Here is a 22844-nt window from a genome sequence, read left to right as displayed (position 1 = left end):
ACACACACACACACAGTATTTACTACATATTGTATCTGCATAGTTTTTGAAGCAGAAGTTAGTAGTGTTTTTACCGAAGCGTCTTCTTAGTCGTCTTTTCAATCGTATTTGCTTTACGGCCAAAGTATTTTTTTTTACTTTTACACAAAGTATAACTGCGACTTCCAAAGTGGCCAGAAGAATGGACCTGTCATATATTTTAGATGCTTTATGGATTTTGTAGCTGTTAAAAGAAATTAAAAAAATACTGAACTTGTGCACAGCATGTTGTTTTGACATTGTGGTGCATATGCTTCATTGTTTTAATCATTTATTGAGTGCTTTCTCAGTAGTGCCATCCGAATTCCGCCTGAAAAAGGAGTCGTGTGAACATACCCTTATAAGTTGAGCATATAGGTTTTCTTACCTTGCTGTTGCAATTTATAATCCGTAGAATAAGCCTTGCCTATCATATTCCATACAGGCCGCAGACAGCCAAAAAGTCCTTCCAAGAATCCTCCATTTCCACTCCCAGAGCGACTAAAATGTATTTTGATGTCTTCAGTACCACTATTACTACCTCCATCGCCTGAGTGACTGCTGCCCTGTGGTGCTATGTTCTCCACTTCGTCTTGGTCTCTCAGTTGCAAAACACTGTTCTCAAACTGATCCCTTGAGTCCTCACTGATGGAAGTCAGGACAGCTGCAGTGACGGGGCTGTTGGCATTTTCTAAGTTATCACACTTCTCCAGAGTCTCCTGAGATTGATGGTGACCAGATGTGGTGTGATCACCATATTCCACTATGTACTCCTTATCTTCCCGTATCGTATCAACAATAAGATTTGGAGAAGACGACCAACTCAATGGTTCGTGTGGACTGGCCATGGTACCATCGATGTGCATAGGGCATCCAACCCCAAGACGCCAGATCTTGAGGTGGTTTGTTCAGCCTAACTTGGGAACTGGAAGCAATTCACATTGACCTATAAAGAACAAAAAAATAAAAACATGGTAAACATATATTCCAAATTATATCACACATCACCCTCTCCCCCTTCAACTCCATGAGGCTCATCAGTCTCGACTGCACATACAGTACAACAGTATTGATGACCTGTTTGTTGTAGGGCACCTCAATGGTTTGTTCCATCTCAACTGGAGAGAATTCTGTAGGGTATCAGTCATGTGGACACATGGATTATGCTAAAAATGCTATTGGTTTCTTATTGACCATTTTTAACTACACAGTGATGTAAGTGACCCTTCTGTTATACAGTGAAGGAAATCATTATTTGATCCCTTTCTGATTTTGTAGGTTTGTCCACTGACAAAGATATGAACAGTCTAGAATTTTAAGAGTAGGTTTATTTTAACAGTGAGAGATAGAATATCCAAAATAAATTCCATAAATTGCATTGTATAAATCATATAAGTTTATTTGCATTTTGCAGAGAGAAATAAGTATTTGATACCCTACCAACCATTAAGAGTTCTGGCTCCTACAGACCATTTAGACGCTCCTAATCAACTCGTTACCTACATTAAAGACAGCTGTCTGAAATTGTCACCAAGGCAACAAAGGAGTGGCTCAAAAAGAAGCACAATAAGGTAATGGAGTGGCCTAGCCAGTCTCCAGACCTTAATCCCATAGAAAACATATGGAGGGAGCTGAAGCATTGAGTGTCCAAGCATCAGCCTCAAAATCTTAAAGATTTAGTGATGATCTGCAAAGAGGAGTGGACAAAATTCCTCCTGACATGTGCGCAAACCTCATCATCAACTACAAAAAACGTCTGACTGCTGTGCTTGCCAACAAGGGTTTTGCCACCAAGTATTAAGTCTTGTTTGCCAGAGGCATCAAATACTTATTTCTCTCTGCAAAATGCAAATACATTTCTATAATGTATATAATGTGATTTTCTGGATTTTATTTTTGATATTCTATCTCTCACTGTTAAAATTATAGACTGTTCATGTCTGTCAGTTGGCAAACTTACAAAATCAGCAAGGGATCATATACTTATTTCTTTCACTGTATGTACTTCCCCTCTAGAGTTGTAAAGGGTTAATTTAAAGAAGAGCTTGATTACAGTGATGTTAAATTTTAGCTACAGACAGAAAAGCCAATTAGTTAAGTAAATAAGTGATATGACTATAGGTGGTGTCCGCTTTAGCATGCAAATTCTGCCCATGCCCTGTGCAGCGCTCACATTCAATTACCCATAATGCAGTGTACAGGAATTAACAGAGCGTGACTGTATCGGAGCAGAACCTCTGGTGACAGCTGCCTACCACAGCCTGTCCTTGGGTGGAATAAACCCATTCAACTCGAAGTTCATTAGAGATGTTCTGCAGGTTTACGGGAATGCGGAGACAACCCTGCTTAATGACATACCCTGCAGTCCAGCGGCCGCGCTCTGTGCTCTGACATTTTTAAGCTTTTAGCCGTGTCTTTAAAAGTTTTGTAAATGCATATTATAAAAGCAGCTTCAGAAAAAAGGATAAAAATCACTGACTAAAATAATAAAGAATAGCACACAATGCAGGAAGAGGTTGCTACATGTATCATAAATGAATATATGATTGTTTGTGACTAGGTCAAATTGATTCTCTCTCTTAATGATGACCATTTCAAGAAAATCTAGACGACAACTAATGTAATTGCTACAAGTGATCTCCCTGCTCTCACAATGACAGCACATCACTCTAACCAGTGTTAACCTCTGAGGAAACAATGGTACAAGTTTTGGGTACATCCAACTGTTTAGTCCATTTTCGGAGGGTGGAATAAATAATAATATTTATTCATTTATATAGCGCTATTAATTCCACAGCGCTTTACATACATTGGCATCACTGTCCCCAGTGGGGCTCACAATCTAAGAATCTTTTAAATTTTTTCCAGTGTTCACCATTTCAATTCAATAGTGTGATAGATTTATACTATGTGAGCTTTCCTTTTTTTGCTACATTTATAAAAATATTAAAGCGATGGTAAATAAGTTTTCTTTGTGTTTTTTTATTTGTAAACATTTTTTAACATCACTCAAATCTTACATTGGGATCATTTTTGTATTTCAGTGTAGTATGTCGGTAAGCTGCCTACTCTCACACTAGGTACAGGGAAGTATCAAGGGAACGGCGATAGGGAAGAGAAACCCTGTGTCTAGGGAAGGGGGAGATGGTGACCCCTGACCAAACCTACTGCTGATCCCTGGGGAAACTCACCACCCTAGATAGGTTCCGCATCATTGTGCCGAGCCGGATACCTGACCCTTGGTATCCCTAGTGATGGGCCCTAAATAGGGAACGGGTGGGATGAGCTCTTTTTCAACCCCACTAAACACTATAGAAGACACAAGGAGGACACACAGGGTAAAAATGCATGAACTACTTATCCAGAGATCACTCCGGTAGAAGTTCAAGAAAGATTCAGCAACGATACTACAGATGAGTACAAGCCATCTGCTTGCAACCAGAGCTTGAATGAATGAATCATATCACCAGCTCAAGTCCAGGTAATATTTAAGCACAAGGGGAATACTGATAATCAGCAGCTGGATGGAAGTAGAACTCTGCTGGGTCCTAAAGGGGAAGGGATGAAAACCCAGCAGGAAAGCTATGTAGTACAATGAATTCTAACAACAGGAAGAATAGAAAGTCAGGGAGCAAATTTCTGCAGCCAAACGCTGTGACCTTCTATTGCCAGAAACCACATGACTGTCACCCATGGCACACTCGTGACACCTATTACGGTAGGTCCTTCCGGTATAGGGACTAATAGTAGTACCATGGTAGACATGGAAGGATTTGTTCGCCTAGTGCACCTAGCTGCTATAACACCCCACGCGTGTGCTACTTAGATCCCAGAGTTCCTACTAATTTGAGTAGCTAATCAATCACTTTGTTGGGATTGGAGTTCTCTCCAATCCCTTCCATTGGAAGCAGAGTTAATATACAGTTGACACCTGGTGTGAATGATCCAGGCTCAGATGCTACACCTATAGACTATTGTGTGAAACCCTTGTTTGCAGCCCTATATACAGAGAACATATGTTGCTAAATGGTTAAGGATATGCAAACCAGAGAAAAAAACTGAGGGTTGCATATACACTGGCCAGACGGTGCTGGTGCCCCTACTGCTGTGGGCACCTAGAGAGTCCAGGTTGGTCTAATCACTTATCACAGTGGGTGGTAATATCTGGCCAATGGTTCCAATCTCAACAAGGAGTGCACTTATAAGGATAGAGGAATTATTAATAGGGAAATTAAGGTTAAAAAGCCCCAGAGACCCCCCGTATCTGGAGGATGAGTGGACTTTAATGAGCAGCACAAGAAACAATGCTATTTTATCTTTCCTTTGGGTCCCTTCTCTCTCCTGTATCATTGTATAACTACACCACATGTATCCCATTTGTTATACAGAAACGTGGACATCTGGATGACGGCCTCTGAGATATGTAATTAGTTGTCACCTAATATTGTCAGAACCAGAGAAAACTAAGAAGCAGTCAAACATAATTTCAGACAATATCACATACGAGGTCAGTTGGGATCTATCATTTTAGCCTTGATTTTATAGAGTAAGACTCTTGATCTGTTTGCTTTACTGTTTTTCACGCAAATTAGAGCGGCGCTGGCGTGTACTGTCTGATCAGGAGAGCCATTCTGTGTAAATATCTGTACACTTGAACATCTTGTAGGACGGCCAAATCAAACAGCATGTGACAGGGACCGGGTAGTGTGAAGAGACCAGGACTCCTATCACATGGAGGGAGTCAAAGTACAACCCAGGTTTCATGGTATCGCGCTCTTGTGTGCTGAGAAAACATTACAGGCTGTACAAATAAAGGCAATGCTTTCTGCCCATGTGGAAAAATTACTGCTTATGCCATTTATTACAAATTAATCATTTAGCTGCACGTTATGGTAGATTTTTCAAATATATTCTATATGTGCCTATACCACAGTATAAAAGTATTAGGGCATTCTCCATTCATTTGTATGGCCCAATAGTGAAGTGATTGATGTGTCTGAAAAGGTAGGACAGTTCTGTAGGATACCACCTTTTTAGGTCCATTTAGTCAATTATGTTTCCTTAATATTTTTGATACTCTTCATACTTGAGTATATCAGTAAAGGTGACTACAGAAAAGCTAAAGTTGTCAGTAGGCAATGTTGTTCTATACGGAGAGCAGTGGCTCTCAGACATCTCTGATACTTCCTCAACTTGGGAAAATCAATGGTATCCAGTAAGTTGAAAATTAACTTGACAGATGCTAGTGTCCAAAAATGGCAGCCTGTAGTCAGGGCTAGCCTTAGATTGGCTGTTTCAAATAACCCCTTTATTGTGAACTATTCAGTGCATGGACAGAGATACCATTGGCGTAACCTGTGCAGCCGCACAGAGGCCCAAGAGGTAAGGTGGCCACTACCGCCTCCCAAGCAGGTGGAATTGTGCACTATGATGAGCTATTGGACTATAAAGGGCCCATATACTGTTCTTGTACATGTGCCCTCGTCCATCTGTGTTTGCCAGGGATTCAGTGGTCTAATAGTACCATCATACACTGTACAAAACCATACTCTACAACAGAGGTCCCCAACAATTTTGATCTTGAAAGCCACATTCAGCTCTGAAAGAGGGTCGTCAGCCACATTCAGATCTAACAGAGGGTCACAAGCCACATCCATCTCCTGCTCCCTCCCATTAGTGACACCCCGAGCCCCCATTAACGGTAAAGTGGCAGCCAAAGCTTTTCCACAGAAATCACACCAAGGCAGTATTTCAAGATCCATGGGTTCCTACCCCACCTCCATTCAGATCTGCTCTTCTGTGTGGGGCTACTCACAAGAATCACCAACTGGAGACTTGCTCTTCATGGCTGTTTTCTAGACCTTTTACTTATGCACCAGGTTGGAATATAGCCGACAGCCCCATATCATTGCTGTGAGCTACATGTGGCTCCCGATACACAGGTTGGGGGTCTCCTGCTCTAGAACATCCAAATATCACCAACAGAATGTTATCTAAATAAACACTGTCCATTAATAAACTAGGGCTGATGCTACATCACATACAGCTGTCCTTTCCACTAGTTTGGGCACCAAGTATGTGTTTAGTGGTGCAATCTCCAGAGGTCATATTAGCCAGTGGTACCCCCATGAAAATAACAGGTGATGCACCCTGTTTAATGGCACAGGTTGTATACCGCTAATTACGGCCCTGCCTATAGTTTTTCAGTAGTTAATCTACAGAATGCGAAAAGATAGCCTGATTCTGCTGAAGAGTTTTCAGGTCAACAGTGGAAAATGTGAAATTCCTTCAAGCGGTAAATATTTAGTTATCCTATAAAAAGAGACGGATAAACGAGCGCTACCATGAATCATTCATTATTTTTTAAAAACCCTGGTTAATAACTGTGTTAAAGTAATTTACAGTATTTCTAGGACAAGAAATTACCTAAGATATATTTTTTTAGTAATGTAATATTTTTATTGCTTCCATGAGTCCATGTCAGTGATGTTGTGGGGCAGGCTCTGGTCTACTTCTGACTTTGACTGCTGACAGTTTACTTCTGCAAAAAGAGCATTTTCAGCTATATAAGGGAGCACGTGGCTCAGTCGTAAGCACAGTGGTTAGCATGGTGGTTCAGTGGTTAGCACGTGGCTCAGTGGTAAGCACGACAGCTCAGTGGTTAGCACTGTTGCTTTGCAGGGCTGGGGTCCTGGGTTGAAATCCCACCAAGGACAACATCTGCAAGACGTTTTGTATGTCCTACCTGTTCCTGTGTTGGTTTCCTCCAACACTCCAAAGACATGCTTATAGGGCATTTAGATTGTGAGCCCAAATGGGAAGTCTGTAAAATTAATGGTGTTGTGAGTAAAATAAATAAATATCACTATGCGACAACAAGGGCAGAAAGCCAAGGTTGCCATTGGTGCAACCTGCGCAACTATACAAACGCCCAAGAAGTAGACAGCATACATCCCAAACTAGTGGAATAGTGCATTATGATGAGCTATTGGACTACAGAGGACGCATATATTGTCCTTCTCTGGATAGGCACTAGAATCCCTATGCAGATAGCTGGCTAGAAGAGAGACAGCTCTTGTGTCCACCAGCTCTCGGTTTGTTAGGTGAACCAGCACATTGCTACATACTCTGAACACCATACTTTGTAGTAAAGCATTTCAACATTTACTTACAAAGTATGTATTGCTTTATAATCAGCGTTAAAAGTAAATGAATATTATACGTTATGGTGTTTCATCCCTATAACAATGAAACTCTGTTGCGTTCCTGCATACCTTCCTCCCATGCTAACCCTTTCTAGCTGATTTTTCTGTATTCTCCTGTTTTAAAGCAGTTTCTGGCATCATACTGCAGGTATTGCCTGGCACTTATTAATATTTAGTATTTCTCTGCGTGTGCCATGTCTGTATCCGGCATGAATAAAGAAGGTGTTCTATAATGTACACAAACACAACAGATCACCTGGGCAGCAGGTAAACACAGAAGTAAAAACCGGGAAATGCTTCTTCTCCGAAAGTTATTGTATTGCTTGAAGTCAGTTTCTGCCGACCTATGAGCTCCATAACAAAGCAGTTTCACAGATCTTCACAACAAATAAACCTGCACAAGGGACTTTTACAGAATTGATCTTCAGCATCATATTAGAGCTAATAATACACTTGTTTATTTTCCTTTTTTTCTATAAATCTTCTATACCACTCACATTGTTTTCAATGGAAAAATGATAGCAATGTAGTGAAATTAGTGTCTAATACCAATGTCAAACAGTGGCATGACAAGCTCTATTGGTGTCAGACCAAGGTTTCAAATAGGCCCCCCTCCTATGGTCTCTGAAGTTTTGCATGAGCTTTGTCAGATTGAATCAATTGACTGCGGCTCCACTGAATCGTCCACGGTTGGCAGAATGGACTTCAAGAAAATGGCCACGGAGGCAGCGTGTGCGCAGATTGACGTGATGGACTTCAAGAAAATGGCCGCAGAGTTGTATCTGCGCATACGCCACGTCCACGCCAATTTTCTTGAAGTCCATCTTATCAACCGGAGATTCAATGGAACCCGCAGTCAGATCAATGGCAGATGCCGCCGAGAAACCCCGTCCTGTGACCCTCCTGAGTCGCTCCACTGCAGTGACACCCCTGCAGCCCGCCGGCAGATCAATGGCACCCTCCGCCGTGACACCGCCGAGTCTGCAGTATCGCCGACCCTCCTGAGCCACAACACCCCCTCCTCTGAGCCCGCAGCATCGCTGGCCCTACCTCCTGTGACCTTCCTGAGCCGCCTCACCACTGTCGCTCACCTCGGTGAGCATTAAGATTAAAACGCACTAGGATTATAAGATGGACCCTCATTTTAATGTTAAAAATTATTTTTTTACTATTTTCCTCCTCTAGATTTGGGGTGCATCTTATAATCCAGTGCGTCTCATAAAACGAAAAATACAGTATCTATTAATACTGCCAGCAATGACTGTACCCATATTATAGCATGCCAACCTGCCTCACACTCCTGAATCGCCCTGTCCTTCAAGGATACAGATCTACATGTGATCAGTCTATAGTAGGGATACAAGAGTAATGTCTTTAAATTTAAAGGGCTAACACTGATCAGTAAAGTAACTATCTTCCAGATTCATTATGTTTCAATCAAATTTATTATAACTTTTTTTTACATCTGTGACATTTTTAGGTGTTTTTTCGTGCTACCTTTAAATGCCATAGTCACTGGCTAAGTGTTGAAGCTAGGCTAACAAGCTGGCATCCATGTTCTTCTGTCCCAAATATAGTAAATTTACCGATCTATTGGATGCACCTACAGAAATAGCATGCAGGTTATTACTTGATAGGATAATTGGTAACTGAAAACATCTCTAGAATCATTATACTTTGTCACAGCTGCTGTAAAGCTATACAGTAATCGACTCGCTCCATGGAGACCACTGGTATCTAGAGATCATATATGACCCGTAATAACAGCACATCTATGACATAGTTGTGGTGTTGCACTTTTGTATCCATATTATTACATATTGACCCTTGTTACTGCAGATGTTTCGCTTACAATGACATCACCTACGAAATATGATTGTTATTAAATAGTGATAGGGGACTCGGGATTAGTGATAGGGGACAGATACCCGGTGTCCAACTGGGTCCGCCCATCACTTATTATTACACTTCAGTGTTGACATTTTGTGGGGCATCGCAGCCATGTTTGTGATGCTGCCCCCTGACTGCCGGCCCTAATATGGTCAATAAAGTGATGTCCCCTTTAAGAAGGAAACATCTCATTAGTTATGCAGTGATGCGCAGGTGATGTCACTGGCCCCGCCCCCTGTAGTATATATACCTCAGCACGTCCCGGGGGCGGCCTCTCTCTGAAGGACCCGGACCTGTCTGGTCAGCCGGAACGATGGACCCGCTTCAGGAAGCGGTAAGAGAGCGTATCGGCAGGGAAGGGAGCAACTGGCTCACGCCGCTTTTAGCCGCGGGTGACTCCGTTCCTGCCGAGGTTCAAACAACAAAGACCAGGGGGCGGAGATCTAAAAGGATTGCCCGCCCTCCGGTGCGTTTGAGCCCACATTTACAGTCAAAAAAGACTGGGAGGAAATTTACCTCAGGCTCTGTCCAGGAAGCCACGCCCACTCGGGTCTCTGAGGTAACCACTGCAGCTGTGGGAATCCCAGTGGGAGTTTATCAACACAGGCCAGTCATTCAGGGGGACAGGGGTTTTATCGAGTCTGGGCGCTGTTTCACCTCAGAAGGGGCTATTCAAGTGCAGCCGAGTTTGGAATTTTTGGCTCCCATCACTGGTAGTTGCAATTTAAGGGAGGGTATAAACGCTCAGCAGGGTAATTTAGTTATTGTTCCCACATACACTGACCTGGGGAGACCCATAATGGGAAATAACCAGAGTGTGAGTCAGGGTTCCTCAGAATCCACTGGTGACCCTGCGCCAAGGAGAGATAGCCGAGGCACTATGACAGAATCTCAGAGGGAGGTAGGGAGAGGGGGTGGGAGGACCCCTACCATATTACAATATGCAGCAAGCCAGCAAACAGAGTGGGTTCCTGGAATTGTAACTCCCCCTATATCTCAGGCCACTCTGCCTATGCTTCCCGCCCCTGTAGGGTCTGCGACGGTGCCTCAGGGCAATAATACCCATGCCCAGGTACTTGTTCAACCGGCTCCTCAAGCATTAGGGGAAATATTTAACCCATCTTTAATGGTACAGAGCGGGGTACAGCAGGTCGCAGCAGCGGCGGTTCATAGTACAGAACGGCAGTCGCAGCGGTCATGCGCAGGAACCCTGGCCGGTGCTATGTCACACGGTGCAGGCAGCCGCCATGATTTCTCGTCATCCTCATCATCAAGTGAACGGTACGGGCATCGTCATTCAGGGCATTACGGGCATCGTCGGCATAGTAGACATAATAGGAGGTCGAGATCCAGACGGCGTAGTAGACGATCAAGATCGTCGCGCTGGCGTTCTCCCTCTTCTTCGGAAGATTCACTAGCTGAGTCAAGGATCAGCAGAAGATCAACAAGGGAGCAATCGGTCAGGACGGTCGCCCAACCTCCAACACAGAGCGAACCTTTGCAAGAGCTGGTTTCAATGACATCGCCACATGGTGAGTACGCTTATGTGGGTGTATGGAAAGGTGGTTCGTCACAGGGGATGGGGAGTATAGAGCCTTCCGGTCATAAAGTTTTTATAAATCCTAAGTCCCTCCATTGCCCACCCCTTTACGCCCGGATTTATATAAAGAGGGCTTATTTTGTGGAGTCCCTCCATTGGGAGCCCATTTGGACGAACAAGTAAAAGAAGCTATATGGGCTACTAAATATGTGGACAGTTGGTCTTTTATATCTACCGAACAGAATGCGGTAGATAGAGAACGGCGTTTCGGGGAGAAGTCTTACGATCGTAAACCTAAGGTCGCTAAGACTATAAACAATTGGTTACAGGCTTTCTTAGTAATGGGTTGTGTTATGGGCCAACGTCATCCGGAACGGTGTTCAGAACTCTTTATTTATATGGATGTTATCTACAATTCATATAAGTCACATGGTGGTTCAGCTTGGTGGAAATACGATGAGGATTTCCGCCGGCGCTTGGATATTCAGCCGCACTTAGGTTGGGGTGTAAAAGCCACGGATTCATGGCTGAGGCTGATGATGGCGCAAAAAACCTTTCAGCCCTTTCCAGGTTCGGCCGCTGGACACGGGAACCAACATACAGGTCAAGTGGCCGTCCGCCGTCCCGGAATATGTTGGGCTTTTAACGAGGGGTTCTGCAAATTTTATGGGCTGTGTAAGTTCAAACATGAATGTTCAGCATGTGGAGCCCTCCACCCGGTTTCAAAGTGCCCAAAACCGGGACACAAAGTTCCAGGACAAAAGCCAAATACCCATAGTGAACACCGCGACCCCGGTGAGCGTAATCAGGATGGGACCGTGGCTAGACAGGTACCCCAATAAACCGGCAGCTGCACAGCTTAGGTTTGGTTTTTCTTTTGTTTTTTTCATCCCTTTTGTTTACTCTAGGTCTCCATCTTCTTCCCTCAATTTGAAATCTGCGGAGGAACATCCGGAGGTTATTCGGAAAAAACTGGATAAGGAAGTTGCGCTTGGTCGTTTTAAAGGCCCTTTTAGAGTACAGCCTTTTTCGCAATTTAAGGGTATCCCCATTGGGGGTTGTGCCCAAAAAAGACCAAGGCCAATTTCGTTTAATCCATCATCTGTCTTATACAAGGGGCACTTCGGTGAACGATGGTATTCCGGAAGAGGAATCTGCGGTGAAATACGTGTCTTTCGATAAGGCAGTGGAATTAGTTAGGGAGGCAGGTCCAGGTGCCCTTTTAGCAAAATCTGATATTGAATCCGCTTTTCGGTTGCTACCAGTACATCCTGATTGTTATCACCTTTTGGGTGCTATGCTAGAAGGTGCATATTATTTCGACACCTGTCTTCCGATGGGTTGCTCCATTTCTTGTCAGTATTTTGAAACTTTTAGTACATTCCTGGAATGGGTAGTGCGGAAGGAAACAGGATGTTCTTCAATAACCCATTATTTAGATGATTTTTTATTTGTTGGCCCCGGGAATTCGCCTATATGCGCAAATATTTTGGTTCAATTTAAACAACTCATGAAAGATTTTGGGGTTCCACTGTCACAAGAAAAGACCATAGGCCCAGTGACAGAATTGGCATTTTTAGGGATAGTGATCGACTCCAAGGCAATGGAATTCAGGCTCCCACAGGACAAAATATCTGGTTTACTGCACCTTATTCTGGGTTTTTTGTCCGTTAACAAGGTCCCATTAGTTCAAATGCAATCGTTATTGGGATCCTTGAATTTTGCGTGCAAAGTTATGCCTATGGGTAGAATATTTTCAAGGCGCCTTTCTTTGGCCACCCGCGGGGTAAGATTGTCTCACCATAAAATCAGGTTAACTGTTCCTTTGAAAGAGGATTTATTGGTATGGCGGTCCTTCTTGGAAAATTATAATGGCCGCACATGTTTCCAGGAAAATATGCAATCAAATGACGAGGCGGAACTGTATTCCGATGCGGCCGGGTCAGCTGGATTTGGAGTAATTTTTGGTAACCAATGGTGTTCAGAGAAATGGCCTCAAGATTGGGAAGAGCGGGCATGGACGAAGAACCTGACTTTGCTTGAGCTGTTCCCTATAGTGGTCGCTACGGAATTGTGGGGTGAGGCTTTGAAAAACAGGCGTATAACGTTTTGGTGCGATAACGCCAGCGTCGTACACGCTATTAATCATTTGTCCGCTTCCTCTCCTCCGGTCATCAAGTTAATTAGGTTCATGGTTTTAAAATGCTTAAATTTAAATGCGTGGTTTAGAGCAAAATTTGTACCTGGTTATAGTAATAAGATGGCTAATGCGCTCTCACGTTTCAATTTCCAGAGATTTCGAGAGCTCCATCCTTCGGCACAGGAGGAAGGTCTGGTATGCTCGGCATGGTTGTGGGATGTCCCCATGCACTAACATCCATGGTTCAAGGATCGGTGGCCCCATCAACCTGGCGTGCTTATGGTAAAGCATGGAGTGAGTGGTGTGACTCGGGAGGTGTGGCTGAGGGCAAGCCCTCAAGTGATGTTTTATTACAGCAAACATTGCATTATTTAACATATCTGAATAACCGGAACACATCTGGGACTGTCGCTCGTAACCGATTATCGGGCCTGGCTTTTCATTTTAAATTGCGGAACTGGCCGGATGTGACAAAGGCTTTTTTAGTGACCCAGGTATTAAAGGGCTGGTTAAAGAGTGCCAAGTGAAAGGATCCTAGAAGGCCCATTTCATTCCTTTTGCTGGCAGAGTTAATAAAGGGCGTGGGAACGATTTGTTACTCACAATATGAGTCCATTTTGTTTTCGGCCGTTTTTGCAATTGCGTTTTTTGGTGCGTTGCGAATTTCGGAGCTTATTCCAAGGACACTGGGGTCAGATGGGGGCTTGCGCCAAGATGACGTGCTGATATGTGGAAATGGGTTACGTATCAGCCTGCGTAAGTCAAAAGCAGATCAGTCAGGTAGAGGCACATGGTTCCCATTGTTTTCTATGGACGGCCCAGTATGCCCGAAGGCATGCGTTACGGCCTTCTTAGGGGTTAGGAGCAATGGCGAACAATTTTTCATTCATGAGGATGGTTCACCTCTTTTGTCGGGACAATTTTTGGCGGTAATGCGAAAAATTTTAAGCTCATTGGGTTTACCCGCGTCGGAACTCGGCACCCATTCCTTTAGGATCGGGGTGGCTACGGAGGCATCGCGGGCTGGCATGCAAGAACTGGAAATCCAGAGGGTAGGAAGGTGGCAATCGAAATGTTTCATGAGATATATAAGACCTGATTTGGTTCTAAGTCCAGTTTTCTCTACAAATGTTGTTTAGTTCCCCGGAAAACGATGTATATACGGATATACGAAAAAAAAAAAAAAAAAGGGGATTGTCGGACAGATATGACATTCGGTGGTGGGTTTGTAGTTCTGGTATTAACACAGTTTTTATTACAGGTGAAAACCGGCCTAGCGTTTGGATTTTGGGACATTCGTTTGTATATTGGGCCGCAAGGAGAGCCGATTCCTGTCCCGGTGGTCGAAGTCTAGGATTTCTGGAAGAGGACATCAATTGGAGGGGTTATAGGGGCCTGTCATGGCCACAGGTCCTACCGGAAGTCGTGAAGATTGCAAATAGTGTGGCAGCGCCAGTTGTCTTGGTCATTCATGCAGGGGGAAATGACTTAGCCTTTTTTCCCTTGGCAGAACTTTTAACGTTAATGAGGTCAGACATGGATAAGTTTCCATGTTTCTTCCTGGTTTTCAAGCTAGTCTGGTCTGAGGTGATCCCCAGGCTTACGTGGCACGGGGCTAGAGAGGGTAGCGCCATGGAGATAACCAGGCGCACGCTTAATCAGCGAATTTCGAGGTTTGTCCGTTTCAAGAACGGTGTAGTGGTTCGCCACCATCGCCTAGAAGGGGACAACCCCTTTTTCTTGCGTCCGGATGGAGTTCATTTAAATGATTCTGGTTTGGATATTTTTCTGGAAGGGATTCGTGAAGGTATTGCCCAGGCTCTTATGGGCTTGGGGGGGGGTCACAGCTCATCAGGATTTCGCTGTTCCTTGGCGGAAGGGGTTGTTAGAGGTGGCTGGAGACACCCGCACCGGACGGCCGGTTTAGGCGGTAAATATCCCAAAAAAAACATTTTTTGTGTGTTGGCCTTGTTAAGGCCTCCTGTTGAGTTTATAAGCTGTGACCTTTAAATTTTTGCCACTGGAGAAAAAGATGAGAGCTTCTAATTATCAGTCTCTCCTTTATATAATAAAATGATATTTAATAAAAAAGTTGGATTTAAAAGACAAAAGACTTGTTGTGGTGTTTTCTTTTTGAAGGGGACGGTTTGGTGGTGGGTCTGGGCAGTCTGTGGGGCATCGCAGCCATGTTTGTGATGCTGCCCCCTGACTGCCGGCCCTAATATGGTCAACAATAAAGTGATGTCCCCTTTAAGAAGGAAACATCTCATTAGTTATGCAGTGATGCGCAGGTGATGTCACTGGCCCCGCCCCCTGTAGTATATATACTTCAGCACGTCCCGGGGGCGGCCTCTCTCTGAAGGACCCGGACCTGTCTCCCGCCCTCCCTCCCTGGTTATAAAAATGTTTTATTTTGTTCGGTTGTTTTTCTTTGACAAGTCGCAGCAGCGGAAGGGGTTGTTAGAGGTGGCTGGAGACACCCGCACCGGACGGCCAGTTTAGGCGGTAAATATCCCAAAAACCCCATTTTTTGTGTGTTGGCCTTGTTAAGGCCTCCTGTTGAGTTTATAAGCTGTGACCTTTAAATTTTTGCCACTGGAGAAAAAGATGAGAGCTTCTAATTATCAGTCTCTCCTTTATATAATAAAATGATATTTAATAAAAAAGTTGGATTTAAAAGACAAAAGACTTGTTGTGGTGTTTTCTTTTTGAAGGGGACGGTTTGGTGGTGGGTCTGGGCAGTCTACCTTCTCTAAACCAGAGTGGGAAATAATCCCAAGGCGCACACAGTAATGTTTTACATTCAGATCTAGATCGTACCTGCATATTTTTATTTCAGGTAGACATGAATGAAGAGTACTTGTAGTCACACAGATAAATTGTAGTCTATAAGACACTTCGCTTTTTCCATTACACTCTTTTTGCAGCCCCTTTTTTTATACTCAATTTCCTCTTTTTAAAACCCACGTCCCTTTGAGCAATGCCTCAACGGGGAATAAACGGGGTAGACATGTGAATCCAACATTATAGAGGGTATCCGACAAGAATAGCGAGTGGGGGGGGGGCTTAATGAATACCTGAATCTGGGACAGTAAAGGAGGGGGAACATCCAAGAGGTACTAGAAGGAGACTAAAGAGGAGCGGAAAACAGCTGAAAGGGAAACACTATCAGGGAGACTGGGACAAAAGTACTAGGTAAGGGGAATCTGAAACAAGGGCCATTGGAGACCAGAAAGAAAACAGTTTACACCAGTATGCTGACACATCAGAAGAGGCAACAAGGAGTGGCGCTGGGACATTATTATATGAAGGTATCAGGATGGATGACAAAATTACAGGAAGTGGCCAGGATTGGAACAGACACATATGTCTTTATAGGATCCAGAGCACTACAAGGGCCCATATACATGACCATCATTATAGATGGTGGTCCAGATCCAAATTTTGCTCTGCAGCCCATTGGTCTCTAGTTGCGCCACTGGGTGGAAACTAGATAATATGTGTCATTACATGTATCACTTTACTATAGTGCCCTTTCAATATTGATTATGCACTGTTCAGCTCTAAGGGTAAGTACATACAGGGCAGATTTGGTGTAGAAAGTTCTTTGAATGTCACATTTATAGGAATAGGGCTTGCAGAAATCCATGCACATGCTACAAAAACAACCCCATTCAGATATATGGAAAAGACTTTTAGTTAACTTATCCATAAACTTTCCGTTAGAGAAGTATGTCCAACATGACAGCTTCCACGTTTGCCGGCATACCAAATAAGAGGACAGCCTTTTTTACAGATGCTGTGTTTCCATGGAGCAGTAATTTTCATTGCTGTGTGCAGCACCTCTTCTCGGCACACTTTCTTCCGTACCAAACCCTGAATTTCACCTCACACTGGTTTGGAGCGTATGATTTGGATAGCATGCTCTGAGCCCATAAGCACTGGTAATCCTTCGGAGAGTCACACTAAGCGGATTTGGTTGAGCCAGTGCTGGGAAGATCGGATTTCTAGACCCATATTACTCTCAATCTATTACTCCCTAGAGTAAATCTGACAAGCAGAAATTTCTAATTCAGGGAAATAAAAAATACTGATCCTGCAGGGAAAGGGATTAGCAAAACAAACACAAAAATCAAAATTGGGCAAAGCAGCAAATCCACTAAAATCGCAACAGGGCGTATTAATAAAGATAATATAGGTGAAATGTAACAGCGGGTATGTCCTGGACAACAGTCAATCTTACTGAACACTAATGCTGTTTATCTGTAATTTAAAGGGAATCTGTCACCAGATTTGCCCCTATAAGCTGCGGCCACCACCAGTCAGCTCTTATATACTGCATTCTAAAATATTGTATATACATAAGTGCCCAGGCCGCTCTGTATAACATAAAATAGACCTTTTATTATACTCGCCTGCAGGGCAGTCGGGTCCGATGGGCGTCGCTGGTCTTGATCCGGCGCCTCCTATCTTCCTTCCATCATCGTCCTCCTTCTTGCTTCGTGTGGTTGATGCATCTTAAATCATCCACTCAGAGTCCTCTATTGAGCTCCTGCGCACTTCTCTCTGCTTTTGTAGTGCGCATGTGTGGGTGTTCTTTGACCTTTCCCCGCACCTGCGCATTACAGTACTTTGCTCTGCCCATAGCTGAGCAGAGAGAAGTGCACATGCGCAGGAGCGCAATGGAGGACTTGGTGAGGATGATGTAGGGGGCGTCAACCACACGAAGCAAGAAGGAAGACAGCGATGGAAGATAGCAGGTGCCGGACCGAGAGCAGAGACGCCCATCGAACTGGACTGTGCCGCAGGTGAGTAAAATAAAAGGTGTTTTTATATTATACAGTTTAGACTGGGCTCTTATATACAGTATTGTAGAATGCTGTATATAAGGGAATACTGGTGGTGACTGCAGCTTATACGGGACAAATCTGGTGACAGGTTCCTTTTAACATTGGCTTTTACAAAATAATTATTATGTCAAACAGGAAAACACTTCAATATACATTGTTCTGCTCAAGGAAATTTATCTTTCGGTGAACCAGATCTTCTTGGTGGCCTTGAAAGAGTGAAGCAAACCTAGACTGTGGACAGTGCAGACTGACTTTGTGCCAAGGATGTACTGTTTGTATGTTTGTAGACTAGTCCCCCTGGTAATTACCTAATCACACAGGGATCAGCTGCTGAGACAATCAGTGATCAGCGATAATATCTGGGGGAAACTGTTTAATTCTCCTGCAGCGCCCCCACAGGGGAAAATTAAGCATTGCCTTATTTCTATTGAGCTGTCCATGCATAGGTCCTTCAGGCCACACAAAAGCTTTTTCTCACGCTGGCTAATGGATGGACTGAGGAATCCTATCAATTAGCTCAGAATGCTCTTGCAGCATATTTAAAAACTAGTTTTCTATATCAGATGACCCTTCATCAATAAAGCCTCTGGGGTTCGCCAATCATTACAATTTAGTCTATTTTAAGCATGAGATTCTGCGGACGTTCGGTCTATAAGGTCGGAAGACAACAATGGGACTATTGCTATAACACCAGTCATATTATTCGAAAGCAATAGTAGACCAATTATATATATATATATATATATATATATATATATATATATATATATATATATATACACACACACACACACACATATACTGTATATACAGTATATATATATATAGATATATACACACATACTATATATATATATATATATATATATATATATATATATATATATAAAAAATATTTGTGCTCATGGTTGTCATATACAAGGAGTCTCCACTCTGATGGGTCCAATATGAACTTGCATTACATGACTGTCCATTCATTTGATTGGGTACTATGCAATCCAGAGCTAGACATATCTCACCGGTGGGATTGATGGTGTAGTTTCAGTCTACGGACACTACATATTGATGGAACATTTCCAGGAAGAGGAAGACAATATTGATTTTTCCACATATTTGAAATTTCCCACTGAAAAGAAGCGAATAGGTATTTAGAAAACTAGTGCACAATAATGCAGTTTATGTGTAAAGCTATGTTCACACAGTGCATCTTAAGATGCAGCGCTTTTGGCCCCAAAAAACGCACCCGTGGCAAAAAGGCATAAAAAAAACGCATGCGATTTTGATGCGTTGATATGCCCAATGCGTTTTTAAGTCAAATCTATTGACTGGAAGGGCTGAAAAACGCTGGAAAAACACAAAAAGAATTGACATGCTGCATCTTCAAAAACGCAGCCAAGATGCAGCCATAAAAAGATGCCCAGTGTGGACAGCAAAATAGAAATCTCATAGACTTTGCTGGGGGAAGGAAATGCTGCATTTTGGTGTATCTTTGTGACCTCAAAAATGCACCAAAAACACAATAAAAAATGCCCTGTGTGAACATAGCCTAAAGCTTCCTGAAGGTAGCTGCTGTCCTGAATACATTCGCTGTTTTAGGTCTGGGGACATATCACTGAACCTGCTTAACTTCAAGGTGGCTACAAAACCACAAGAAAACAATGCATTCTCTACCTGACCTAAGAGCAGACTAACGGCTAAAGAGAATTTTCTTTTGCTGTATGTGAATGTGAAATTAAATAGATATAAAGCACAATAATTGATATCTACACCCAGCAGTCTGTTAGAACATGGCTAGAAAACATTGGCAGGGCATTAAAGGGGTTGTGCCATCAACGACATTCATTCTCTATTCTGTGAATATGTGATATATTCCAGAGAAATAAAGATAGGAGACAGAAAGGTACTCCAGCAGAGTAATGATAGGACAAATACACAATGGTGCTATCTTAAAGAGAATCTGCCACATGTAAAAATGCTATTAAACTGCAGATTTAGGGTTAAGGCCCCGTCACACTAAGCAACATCGCTAGCAACATCGCTGCTAAGGAACAACTTTTGTGACGTTGCTAGCGATGTTGCTGTGTGTGACATCCAGCAACAACCTGGCCCCTGCTGTGAGGTCGCTGGTTGTTGCTGAATGTCCTGGGCCATTTTTTAGTTGTTGCTGTCCCGCTGTGAAGCACAGATCGCTGTGTGTGACAGCGACAGAGCAACAACTGAATGTGCAGGCAGCAGGAGCCGGCTGCTGCGGACACTGGTAACCACGGTAAACAACGGGTAACCAAGAAGCCCTGTCCTTGGTTACCCGATATTTACCTTCGTTACCAGCCTCCGCCGCTCTCACTGTCAGTGCCGGCTCCTGCTCTGTGCACATGTAGCTGCAGGACACATCGGGTAATTAACCCGATGTGTGCTGTAACTAGGAGAGCAGGGAGCCAGCGCTAAGCGGTGTGCGCTGCTCCCTGCTCTCTGCACGTGTAGCTGCGTGCGCTGGTAACCAATGTAAATATCAGGTTGGTTACCCGATATTTACCTTAGTTACCAAGCGCAGCATCGCTTCAGTGCATCGCTGCTGGCTGGGGGCTGGTCACTGGTTGCTGGTGACAGCTCACCAGCAACCCGTGTAGCGATGCTCCAGCGATCCCTGCCAGGTCAGGTTGCTGGTGGGATCGCTGGAGCGTCTGACTGTGTGACCTCTCACCAGCAACCTCTTAGCAACTTACCAGCGATCCCTATCAGGTTGTATCGTTGTTGGGATCGCTGGTAAGTTGTTTAGTGTGACGGTACCTTTAATCTGCAGGTTAATAGCATTCAGGACCTGACCGGCGCCTGTACATTAAACCCAGCTGCTGGGAGGAAATGAACTTTAATCCTCCCGGCAGCATTCCAGTGTCAGTCATGAGGGTGGTCCCGGTGTGAGTTCAGTCACTGCTTTGTATATGGAGTGTGGCAGCTCTAACCGCACCCCACACACTGACTGACAATTGGTACTAATGCTCAGTGGTTGTCAGTCAGTGCAGGTGGCGTGGTTACATACTCTCCATACACTGAACAGTGACTGAACCCGCATCGGCGCCGCCCCCATGACTGAAACTGGAATGCTGCTGGGAAGAGTAAAGTTATTTTCCTCCCAGCAGTTTAAAGTGCAGGCTCTGGGCAGGTTCAGAATTCTATTAACCTGCAGATTAACCCCCATATCTTCAGGTTAGTAGCATTTTTACATCTGACAGGTTCCCTTAATGAGTATAATTTTTTTTCATATATTGTGTAATGCATTCCTGTTATATTTTCACCAGAAAATACTAGGAAATCTGACATATCATAGTGTAATCACTATCCGGATGCAACCTAAAGAGGACATGTCACAAGGTGAACAGTGGCTAGGTTTTGCCCTTACATTTTTTATTTGCAATAAATAAAAAAAGTCTACATCTCTCGAACCGAATGCGGAAAATAGAATACAGAAGGGAGCTGCGGGAACATAATAGGAGCAAACACTGGCCACTTTTCACCCGGTGAAAGGTCTTCTTTAAATAGTAACACTTTTTTCTCTTTAAATCAATAGTACTAGTGCAGATAAGAAAAGGAGAAATCTGCTTCTTTCTCCACTATCACTTATTTTTTATCTTCTGCATTGGACATTCACTCTCCAAAACTGCCTAAATGTGTCCCCAATAATGTCTGCAGTGCCCATAAATCCTATGGAGAGGGACAGGAGCTGGAGGGATAAAAAGGCAGAGCACGCAAGACCAACTAATGAGGCTTCTAATGCCGGAGGAAAAACAACTAAAAATGCAGAATACAAGTCATATAATGGCTAGAACTAGCATCACTCATGATGTACACACAACAGTTTATCCTGACAACTCACCTAAAAGTACAATTACACTATAGATTGATGGGAAAGAAATAAGTGACCATATACCTTCCCCGAAAGGCCGATGATCAGAAGATTAGAGCCAAAGCTCACTTGCCACTTTCTATCCCATAGTCATTGATGACTATGATTTTACAGAAACTTTGTTTTGTTGTATTGTCTTCTATTACAAGCAATCAACACTTGGATGAATTCATGGGTGAGGACATTCAAAGATCTAGAGATGGAAGTTATGAGAATGTAGCCGGCGACGTATCGTTAATACACCTATATCTCTATAAAGGGGTTTTGTCTCACTCAATCTCTTGGGAGACTGATGGCCTGAAATATAGCGTGGAGAGATGGGAAGAGCACAATGCAGCTGGACCGGATCTCTCAAATCAATTCGGCCTCATTTCCTCCTGTCCCTTGGAAAGGTCCTTGGAAACTCTGGCATCTCAGCAGCTGCCCAATGTCTTTGTATTGTACAATTGATTCATGTAATCCTAATGTGTAGATAGACAGGACTCTTCGTTTTAATTTACTTACATGCTTGAATAATTGTGAGGATTCTAAAATCTGTGTAGTAAAAATAATGGGTTTTCTATATCTACCTTCCATTAGATTACATATGTATAAGGAATCCCAATGTTGCAGGTGTTTCCACCACGGGGGATTTTTTCGTTCCGGTAACAGCTGGCTTCTTGGATTTGACTGTATACTTTTTTTCACATTGTTTATCAAGGTTCCCTAAATGTATGCACTAGATCATAATTAGTCTGAGTTTGGAAATCATCTCTTGGGTCGCAATTTCAAATTAACATTCTCTTTTCTTTAGACAATGTTACTTAGTCAATGTTTAGAGACCACCCCATAAGCAAACATATGTATTAGGGAGTCCCTCCAGTGAAACATTGATATTTTCAAGTCAGCATAGTCCACATATTTACATTTATTTCTTCAATGCGCACCTGCGCATGCACACTTCTCTCTGCTCTGCTACGGGCAGACCAAAGTACTGTAATGCACAGGTGCGGTGAAAGGTCCACCCGCGCATGTGCACTACAACACTTTGATCTGCTCTCAGCAGGGCAAAGAGAAGTGCGTGTGCACAGGAGCGCAATGGAGGACTCTGTGTGGATGACATAGGACACGTCACTCACACGGAGCAGGAAAGGAAAATAGCAATCTCAAACAGAGAGGAGGCACTGGATCAAGATCAGCGACGCCCATCGGACCAGACCATCCTGCAAGTGAGTAGAATAAAGCTGTTTTTTAATTTTATACAGAGCGGCCTGGGCTCTTATATACAGTATTTTAGAATGTAACAGCTTAATGGTGGTGG

The 22844-nt window shown here is 43.5% G+C and overlaps 1 protein-coding gene across 1 annotated transcript in view; it reads right to left on the bottom strand.

Annotated features, from left to right (window-relative positions):
* Positions 1-22844, bottom strand: part of MAP3K13 (mitogen-activated protein kinase kinase kinase 13) — a 112256-nt gene that overhangs the window by 59255 nt on the left and 30157 nt on the right. The window contains exon 2 of the mRNA XM_075317595.1: positions 407-964. Coding sequence (XP_075173710.1) covers positions 407-884 — 478 coding nt within the window. The 5' untranslated portion in view covers positions 885-964. The remainder of the gene's footprint in view (positions 1-406; positions 965-22844) is intronic.

Source organism: Anomaloglossus baeobatrachus, chromosome 7, assembly GCF_048569485.1.
Source record: "Anomaloglossus baeobatrachus isolate aAnoBae1 chromosome 7, aAnoBae1.hap1, whole genome shotgun sequence".
NCBI classification, from domain to species: Eukaryota; Metazoa; Chordata; class Amphibia; order Anura; family Aromobatidae; genus Anomaloglossus; species Anomaloglossus baeobatrachus.
The sequence above is the reverse complement of the archived record's forward strand: the minus strand, read 5'-3'. Positions and strand labels throughout refer to the sequence as shown.